The following is a 10,755-nucleotide window of genomic DNA, read 5'->3' on the forward strand; positions in this document are numbered from 1 at the left end:
CCTTCAACAGAAAAAGAGAACATCAAATGCCAGGTCATTAGTAAGAATTAATTCAGTAAAGTTTACTTTGAAAGTAACAAAAAATACTGACCTATGAGTCAAAGAAACAAAGATTGTCATGTGTGAGAAGACTGTACTTTCATATTTACATTGATAGAAGCACACATTTTAGAACCAAAGTTGGTAACACTATCTCCACTTGCCCTCCATTCTACTCAGACACGTGTTTATACATAGGCATGCCTCAGTGCAAAGCTTTGCACCAAGACAACAATAAGGTCTTATCAAGTCACAACCAAAGATTGTTTTCCCAATTAAACCAGCTGTTAAAGGCCACTTCTTAAAAATAGCAGCCTTTAATTGGAAAGAAAATAGTCTTACAATAAATAAAAGGCAGACATTCACCAACTAAAAATCTGACAAGATCTCTCAAAAAAATAGCATTTGCTAAATGCCAGCTTGCTTGTTTCATAGTACAAAAGCTGCCTCAAAGAACTACAAACAAAAGGTTAGGAAAAATCAATATGAATACACGTGTATGTCCTCCGCAAGATAAGAAAATATTCCCATATTGTCTTGCATCAGTTGATCACAATTTTCTCTATCTAGTTCATTATGTTTTAAAGAAACAGAACGAAAGCAGATGGGACTAACATTAGACTTCTATAACAGCTGGTTCTTTGTCCTCGACAATAATATTTTGCACTTATATAGTATCTTCCATTGGAAGATCTCAAAGCACTTCACAATATGTTTAAAATACAAAAGCATTGTAAATAGGGAGGATTTAATTGATAATTTGAAAGTGGAAATGATTGAGAAATGAGAGTTCATGATTCTAAGGAATGATGGAAGGAAGAACAGAATAAAGGCATACGACTTCTAAAAGATGGATATTAGCAAACTCAAACAATTGACAGGTAAGAAGATACCATGGAAAGCAAGTCTAAGGGGAAAAAAACCTCTGGGCAGTTGGTGGTTTTTAGGAAGACATTAAAGACACAAAAACCAAGTACACCAATGTATAGAAAAGACAGATGTATGTAAGAGGACACTCTGGCTCAACCAAACCTTCAATTACTTGAAACTTAAAAAAAAAAAATTGTACAGAAAGTGGAAACAAAGTTGAATTACACAAAGGATAAATATATATAAAAAAAACCACAGGCATGTAGTGACAAAATTAGAAAGGCCAAGGCACAAAATGATATTAAATTGCCTATAGATACAAATGGTAACAAGAAAACATTTAATAAATATTTAACAACAATAAGGAAGACCCATTACTCAATGAGGAGGGAAAAGCAACAACAGAAGACACAGCAGTTGCCAATCTGTTAAATGCATTTTTTGTTTCCGTTTTCACCCCAAAACGTTAACAGTGGTTGAACCATTAGCAACAATCGGAATAAACAGGGTAGGATCAGAGACTGAAGTATGAAAAGAACAAGTTAAGAATTACTTCGACAAGTTAGAGCTCTTCAAGTCAGCAAGGCATGATGAAATACATCTTAGAATACTTAATGGTTCAGAGAGCTCTTTAGCTGACCCTTAGCGGTTATCTTGGAGAACTCCCTAAGGACAGGATACCAAAGGAGTGGAAAAGGACAAATACAGGACCTTTCTATACAAAAAGGGAATAAGAAGAATCCAGGGAATTACAGACCAGGCAACTTTAGCACCCAGAAAGATAATGGAGCAAACAATCCATCTGCAAGCACCTAGAAGAAAATACGGTAGTAATAGATTTGTCAATAACAAATCATGCCAAACCAACATCTTCTATGATGGAGTAACAAGCCTTATTGATGGGAGTAAGCACTAAACATGATATCTCTCCGAACTTTAATAAGATTTCTGATACGGTTTCACATCTTCTCATAAACAAACTAGAGAAAAATAACAGATGAACCTACTATGAAGCGGGTGTACAACTAGCTAGAAAACTGTACTCAGAAAGAGTTATCAATGATTCACAATCAGACTGGAAGGATGTGTCAAGCGGGATTTGTCCTGGATCCAGCTCTACTCAGTATCTTCATAGCTAATTTAAATAATGGCGTAAAGAGTACCTTTATAAAGTTTGCCGATGTTACCAAGCTGGAAATAGCTACAAGTGCTTTGGAGGACAGGATTAGAATTCAAAATTATCCTAAACTGGAGAAATAGTCTGAATTAAACAAGATAGAACTCAAAGACGACAAATGCAAAGTACTACTCTGAAGAAGGAATCATCAACCACACAAATACTTGAGAAAACTGATTTTATATGTACAAGGTTGTTAGAAGGAAGGGAGAGAGAAAAAATATTCTCCTTAATCTTTCATAATAGGACAAGAAGCAATGGTCATAAATTGCGGCAAGGGAGGTTTAGGTTGGATATTAGGAAAAACTTCCTAACTGTCAAGGTGGTTAAACCCTGGAATAAATTGCCTAGAGAGGTTGTGGAATCTCCATCATTACAGATTTTAAGAGTAGATTAGACAAGGACAGTCTAGATGGTGATGGATCCTGCCATGAGTACAGGGGATTGGACTTGAGGTTCCTTCCAGTTCTCTGATTGTATGAAAATGGGAAACAATTGCCAAGCAAAAAGCAAAGCAGAAGAGTATCTCGGGATTATAGTGGATCACAAACCAAATGAGAAATCAATGGAATATTGTTGCAGAACAAAGTGATCATCATTCTAGGAAGGGGTTGCAAGACTGTGGTAAGTAAAACACAAGTAGTAGTTCTTCCACTCTACACAGTCCTCAGTGAGAGTACTGTATCCAGTTCTCAGCATCACACTACAAGCACAAACTCGAGAAATTCCACAGGAGAGCAACAAAAATCATTAAAGATTAAAATAGCTGTTGTCAACCAGGGTACACACAAGTATTCTAGAAGGTACATCAGCTCATCTAGATATTTGTTTAGTTTTGCAATAAGCTACATAAAAAAGCATTAGCGAAGTCAGTACAAAACTAAAATTCCATACAATAAAAGGTTTATACGGTTAGATGCACTAAAATGTAAATACATTTATAATCCAATTTATTTATTAACATATGGTAAAAATGAGAAAGCAAGCAATTTTTCAGTAAGCATGCTATGATGCTTTTGTAAGCATGTAGTTGTTAAGTGAGGTGAAACTTGGGGAATACGCAAAGCAAATGACATTCCTGAAAGAGGTACAGTAGTCTGCAAAGGTTGAGATCTCTGGTCTAGAAAGCATGACCTATGAGGAAAGAATGAACAAAAAATTGGTTTGTTTAGTCCAGAGAAGAGAAAACTGAGGATGAACCTGAAAACAATCTTCAAATACACAAAAGATTATTATGAAGAGGAGGGTGATAAATTATATTCCTTAGCCACTGAGGACAAATGGTACCGGTCTTATACTTCAGTTAAGGAGATACAAGTTGGACCTTAAGAACAACTACCCAACTTTCCTTTCATGGAATCACTGGAACAAATTACTTGTGTCACAAAGTTAAGGACTCATCAGACAAACACCTGTCAGGGATGGTCTAGCTCAGGGCTACTCAACACACAGCCTACGGGCTGCATCCAGTCTGCAAACTGTTTGTTTGCAGCCTGTGGTGCAGTTTGGGTTTATGTGGGGTTCAACAGACAGCCTACGGGATCCTTTGAACATGGCCTCCAATGAGAACATATCAGCAGAACTGACTTCAATGGCGCCTGCATGTTGTGTAGTCTTGCCTTAATCTTTGTATTCATGCCTGTCAGTGTGAAAGAAGCTATTTACATATATATTTGCAGGTATATGCAACCACACTTAAGTTGTGGCCCTCGGCACGTGCTGTATCACTGTGGCCCCCGGGGCTTCCAAAGTTGAGTAGCCCTGATGATACCTGATCTTTCCTCAGTGCTGTGGACTGGACTAGATCCAATGAGGCCCTTTGCAGTCATAATAGTCTATGATTCATTAGCATATTGTGCGTAATAGTCAACTGAGGCACAACGAGCATACACATTTTGCGTCAGAATATACAGCAAATCAATAGCGGTCCTAAGAACAAAATCCAAGAGACCTAACTCCCAGACCCCTACTCTAAATATCACAATGCAAAGCCCAACGTGAAAACCCCAGTCCCTGCCCTGCCATTACTTCACTTTTATTCTGCTGTTCTGACAAGGCAGGAGGAGAATGGGGTGAAAATAAGAATGTCAGTGGTGCTCCTTCCAGCACTCACAAAGGCCAGGTGGAAGACAGACTGGAGATCCCCCTAAAAGCAGCCAGCGGGGAAGAGATCAGCAGCAGAGAAGGGAAGCATCCAGATGCAATAGTACATCTCTACCTAGCTCCTGTCAGAGTACTTCAACTGTTACTAAGTACAGAACCCTGTCTAGGTATTTATACCACCTGTTACAGGTGGACTGTGTAGTCTGTGTTGCAATATCCCTATATTTCATATAGGAAAATGGAGGTAAAGAGAAGTCATGCAACCAGCTGAGACCACACAGCACGTCAGTGGCAGAGCCACTAAGAACCTAGCTTAGCTCTCACAATGAGCTCTAGCTTAGCTCACAGTCTGCCACTCTAACCACTAAATGACACTTGTTCGTGAATTTAATAGCAACCTACCAGACAAGGCTAACAAAAAAAGGAAGCTTCGCAGCAGGTCACAGGAACACTGACCGAGTACAAACTCTATTTATCTCCCTACTTCTAATAGGTGTACAGCAAAGTTTTCAAGCCTTGCATTAGATTATCTGCCTACTTTGTAACTGTGAGCAAACGTACTGCACTAGGATCTGCATCGGGACCTAGATAAGTGAGAAGTCTTCTTAAGAGTGTCCAGAAAACCACTCTATTCCCAATGCAATGGAAGGAACTGCTCCTGACCGGGGACAGTAATATTACTTTGATACTCAAGTCACAGTACTTTCTATGGACTACCCCTCAGTTTTCCTGATATCTGCATTCCAAGATACTGTGTTTTTAAGTAACCTAAGACTGAGTTCATTTTAGAGCACTGATGGGCAACCTAGGCTAGTGAGTGGGCCGCACAAGAAGCCCTCCATTTCAGTGGGCTGCAAGATTGTCATAACCAAGACGGTTTCCCGGGGTATGGTAGTTCTGCTAATTGCGCTTGCATACCTAGAATTTGCGAGAGGTGCCAACTGAACCCTAGCAGGGTTTGGATTGGGTGCAGAGGGAGTGCACAGCTCTCAGTCAATGTTGCGTGCAATCAGCATGCACCTCACTTCATATGCCCTTTACATGCATGTCACTTTAGTAACACGGGTTGCGGGGGGGGGCGGGAAATACACAGATGGAAACCAGCAGAATCTGACAAAACTGCATGACGACAACTCTGAATAAAAATGACTCAGAGACCATATAAAGAACCCCAATGAGCATATGCAGCCTATGGGCTATAAGGTTGCCCACCAGTATTCCAGAGTTTATAACCTGTGTTACTGGAGGAGCCCCCCAGCATCCCTGCGTTCTGGTCCCCCTGACTCCATGTTGGGAGAGGGGGAGCCCTTGACCTCTGGCTCTGGAGGCAGATACCTTATCCACTGTACCACTGGAGGAACTCCCCAACCTCCCTACAATCTGGGCACTCTGGAAAAGTCTGAGTGGATTTTAAGATCCTTACAAGACAATCTTTAGAAAACTCAGAAGGCCAAGGATGGCAGTTCCCCAAGATTCCCAGATGCTACTATACTGAAAATATCCCCTCAGCTTGTGTAATACCTCAACTGAAGTTAATAGAAATATGACAATTTACGCTAGCTGACGATCTGGCATGGATATTCATTACAGAACGGATTAAGAAATCATTCAATTAGGAATAAAACCCAAAAGTTCCAATTCCTAGGCTCCTGGTACTAATATCACATTAGATAATGCAATATTGATGATGCAACTCTATATGTAATGGACAGACTACTCAACAAGAGTGAGTATATCAAAATCTGGTCCTTTATTAGTAATTTGCACTGGTGAAGTGCTATTATACTGAAAATTGCAACAAATTCAATGGACACGGTCAACTTAAACAAGATATATTTATTTCTGAAGGCATATTTACTATTGTTACAAACAACATCTAAGTTTACTGCAAGTGAAAGACTTTGGTTCTCAAGTATTTCCCTGTTTGTTTACAACTTTTCCATGTTTGACAACATTTTGTGTATTGTCAGTTCCACTTTTTCTGACATAACCAGTCTATTCCCAATGCAATGGACTTTCTGGAAACATTCTTTTAAGGATCCAGTTCACTGTTTCCCAGAAATCCATGAGTTAGTTATCCCTCCTTTTTGTATGTGTGTGTGTGTCATTGAAATAGATATGAAAATGTGACTATAAAATCAGAAAAATTGGCAGAGGACTTTGGAGTCACGTGTAGTAGAGATGAAATTACTTTATGCTTTTTAGTTTAAACTAAATTTCAAATGGATAATGTCACTAAGCTTTATAAGAGTCTTGTGAGGCAAGCAAATGGAAGACTGGATGCGAATGAAGTTGCTTAAAGTTATTTTTCATGTTTTTGCCTATTATAGTTTGCAATATCTTACAACTCTTACTTACATAGCTGGTAGGAAAAGCCATATATCTTTCCCAAATCTGGTTCCTTCAGTTTTACTTCAAATATAATAATAATCTCATATTAAAAATCACTGGTATTTATCTAGACGTGCCAAACAACAGGCAAGAAAGTGTTGTTAGATATCCAGCATATTCATCTTAATTACTAATAAAATATCATAGAAAATTAATGTTATTAATATAACTTCCTCTTCACCATTTATGCCATTTACTTTTTGCACTCAACAAGAAAATGAAGTTATTAATGGACCTGTTTTCCTTTCACTGCTAATCAGTTTCACATTCAGATTCCCATGGACTAGTTCAATATAATGCCAGACTGCAAACACTACAGGGAAAGTTTTAGAACTGAAACAAGAAGAGTTTCCATTGATTTTTTTTTTATTTCTTAAATGTCATGACTCACAGGAATGTTTTAATATTTCATAGAGTATTTTATCTAAATGTTAAATTGAAATGTTGTTCCTAAGCTATCTGCAATATCAATGCCTCTATAACGAAAGTTGGCTAGACAGGTAAATATTTATCTACAACACTTTGCAATACAGGCAGTCCCTGACTTACGCGGATCCGACTTACATCAGATCCGCACTTACGAACGGGGCTCTCTCGCCCCGGAGCTCACAGGCAGCGGTCCCGCCACCTTGACCTCCACGGCGAGAAAAGCTGCTCCCGGTGTCCCTGATCTGCTGGAGACGATCTGAATCTGGACGCCAGTTCCGACTTACATACAGATTCAACTTAAGAACAAACCTACAGTCCCTATCTTGTACGTAACCCGGGGACTGCCTGTATTAGATTTCACCACAAACCTAAAGGATTCCAAATTTAGGTTTTGTCAAAAAGGGGGATAGGAGATGTGACAACAACTTGTATAAACAGATATGGTTTTAAGAACTGTAGAAAAAGTTGGAGAGTTACATTTTCCCTGAAATGCTGGAAGAAAGCACTAGGTTTGAGAGTCATAAAATATAACAATGCAAAGAGAAAAGAAAAATGACCCACCTAATTTAAAATGCTTAAATAGTAAAAAGCCATTTACATTATTAAAATTTGGAAGCTCTCATTAGTATCCTGGGTAAACAATTATTTCAAAGTATCAATTTTATATTAGGGCCCATATTTGGTTTTCCAACAATAAATATGTCCTTCACACACACAAATTTGCTTAGACATTTCATCTCCCCGCAAATTAATTCTTCAAGTCATCTTGTAAAGGGACTCTACAACTTGGCAACATGCTGTAACACAATGCACATTTATTATTAATTTCTTTGGCTTTTAATAATTAAATGTATTTGAGTTGTAAACTGAAATCAAATTTACCACTCAAAAAACTTCAGGTTAGTCTAAGAAATCCACCTGATTTCATCTCACTATATTTATTATTTGTGCTTATTCTGTTACTGTCACACACTCTGAAGTCTAATGTTACACACCTAGGCTATTTGAAAGATTATATGGCATGCCTTATACGTAATTTAAAGAACTATCCACTAAGGCAGGGGTGTCCAAACTTTTTTCAAAGAGGGCCAGATTTGATGAAGTGAACATGTGTGAGGGCCGACCATTTTGCCTGACATTCTTTGAACCATTAAAATTAAATGCAAATTAACTATTTTATGCAAAGTTTATTGCAAACGGCATACTTTTCATTTCGTCACATGGATGACAAATCTAAACAGGTGTTAAATCACTCTGCCTTTCATATCTGAAGGCCAGATGAAGAAAAAAATCCAGGAAGCTGAAATATGTCAGGAACATTGTAAAGTACATTACATATTATTGGTAATAAAGGTTGTCTGTCAACTTTTAAGTTCAAAAAATATGAACAGGAACATAACACCAAGTATACATGTTGTGTCCAAATATATTTATAACTGATTTAGACCAACTGACATTAACTGAGATTTTACAATGTATTCATCTCAATACATACGGATTCGTTGGGGGCCATAAAAGATAGATATTGCCAAATTTCCTGTGGGGCCGTATTAAACCGGAACACGGGCCGCAATTGGCCCGCGGGCCGGACTTTGGACATGCCTGCACTAAGGGTTGCTATCTTTCTGGAACTCTGTGTAGTGAGACACACACACTTTTGGCATGGCTACATTGCAATTAAAAACCCATGTTGGCCTGTATCAACTGACTCAGCCTTTTAGCCTGAGCCCTGAGAGGCTGTTGGAGGTATAATTCAGGCTGGGACTGGAGCACAGGTTCCAGGACCTTGCAAGGTGAAAGGATCCCAGAGGTCAGGCTGCAGCCCCAAAGTTAACGTAACACAACTCAATAGCCAGTTAGGCAGAGTCGGCTGAAACTGGCCAACCATGGGTCTCTAACTGCAGTGTAGATATACCCACAGAGGTTTAAACCAGAAGTTACCATTATGATCATCTAGTCTCTATCTGCACATAACCTCCTACCCATAACTTTGGAAAGTGTATTTTATTTTAAGTCCGGGACAGGAGGCAAGCAATGAAAAATGAACCCATAGAAACATATGCAGGTCCAGCATTAATGGATAGCAAGCAGGGCAATTGCCCAGCACTCATTGCAAACCTAAGTTAAGGGTGGCAGGGCTTCTGGGGCTGAAGCAATGGAATTTTAAGCAAGTCACAGAGCCTGTGACCCTTGTGAAAGACTCACATAGGTACCGAAATCCTCAAATCTTAAATGCCTGAAGTTACAATTCCACCTTTTAATCTACTTTAGACTAGGAATGTGAAAGGTTAACCAGCTCACTGGTAAGCATCGCCCTAAACAGGTAATGCTTACTGGTTCCGGTTAATGCACCGCAGTTACAATATGAAGAATATATCCATTGGGACAGCAAATAATATTAGTAAGCATCATTGAGTAAAAGGTTGGCATTAGTAAATACCAGTGTGGGAAAGCAGCAGCCAACTCCCTGGTTGCAAGCAACGCAGAAAGGATGTGATTTTCAAAGTAGTGTTAAAAGAGATCATGGAAAACTACTGGAGTGAGCGGATAGCGCTCCAGGTACAGTAGCTGGATCACTCTGATATAGAGGAGGGCCTGGAGGAATGAGTACAGGCAACAAACAGCCATCTCACAACATAACTTGACATACTTGCAGTGTTCTCTTCCCCCCCCCCCCCCCAGCCAGGCCATACAATCCCTGGAAGGTAGCAACTTTTCACGTGCCGCGGCGCACAACAGGATATGTCCATTTTCTGGTGCTTTGCTGCCCAGCCTGAGAATCATCCGCTCAGAGGCCCAGATGCTCCAGCCCACATGGATAGAGGGCTGCCCGGCGCTGCCAGGAGGTGGTAAGAAGGATGCCGACGAAGCACCCTGCTTTTCGGTGAGGGACCCCAGAATAGGGCACCGGGGTGGGCACGGGAGACAGACGCTGCTGGGGTCACAAGTGCCTTCAGGGCCCCCCCAGAGCATGCGAGCGCCCTTCCTCCCACGGAGGGGCTCCCTGAAAATGAGGGGGAGGGGAAGCCCGAGGGGGGGGGGCAGATCCCCAGGTGTCCGTCAGAGCCCACCAGGACTCCCCAGGGCTGGGGGGGTCACCTGCCAATCCCGCCCCTGACAGGTCAGGGCAGCAGCCCCCCCCCAGGCTGAGCCCTCCCCCCCAGGCTGAGCCCCCCCCCCCAGGCCTGAGCCCCTCCCCCCCCCCAGGGCAGCAGCCCCCCCCCAGGCTGGGGGGGCCCCCCCCCCCCAGGCTGAGCCCCTCCCCCAGGGAAATGGGGGGGTCCTGCAGCTGCTGCCTGGGGGGGGTCCCTGAACCCTGGGGGGGGGGTCACGAGTCAGGGCAGCGCCGGCGGCCCCAGCCCTGCCACAGGGGCCCGCCGGACCCCGCCGCCCCCCCTACCTGATCACAGAGATGAGCAGCCCCGAGGGGTCCTTGCTCTTGCTCATGGTGCTCTTGTATCGGCCAGACGCCTCTCCCGCCGCCATCTTGAGCCCGCCACAGGCGCGCCCGCCCTCGCTGGCTGCCGCTCAGCCAATCGGAGGCGAGGGGAGGCCGCCCCTCTCCAATAAGAGCCGGGAGGAGGCGGGAGAGAGGCTAGCAAGTTGCGGTGCGACGGGCGGGCGGCGCCCTGAGCACGCTGGGAGTTGTAGTTTTCACAATGTTCGAGCGCAGGTGAGCGGTGGGTGAAAGGGCGTTAACTTGCCCTACAAGGGTCACTCTAGCCCATGGGTTCCCAAACTGGGGG

The 10,755-nt window shown here is 42.0% G+C and overlaps 1 protein-coding gene across 1 annotated transcript in view; it reads right to left on the reverse strand.

Moving 5' to 3' along the window:
- The window catches only part of EXOC4 (exocyst complex component 4), a 637,711-nt gene extending 627,166 nt beyond the window's left edge, over positions 1-10,545 (reverse strand). The window contains exon 1 of the mRNA XM_075925646.2: positions 10,410-10,545. Within this exon, the coding sequence (XP_075781761.2) occupies positions 10,410-10,495 (86 nt within the window). The 5' untranslated portion in view covers positions 10,496-10,545. The remainder of the gene's footprint in view (positions 1-10,409) is intronic.
- Positions 10,546-10,755: the final 210 nt, after the last annotated feature.

Source organism: Pelodiscus sinensis, chromosome 1 (genome assembly GCF_052426305.1).
Source record: "Pelodiscus sinensis isolate ZL-2025 chromosome 1, ASM5242630v1, whole genome shotgun sequence".
In the NCBI taxonomy this organism is placed as follows: Eukaryota; Metazoa; Chordata; order Testudines; family Trionychidae; genus Pelodiscus; species Pelodiscus sinensis.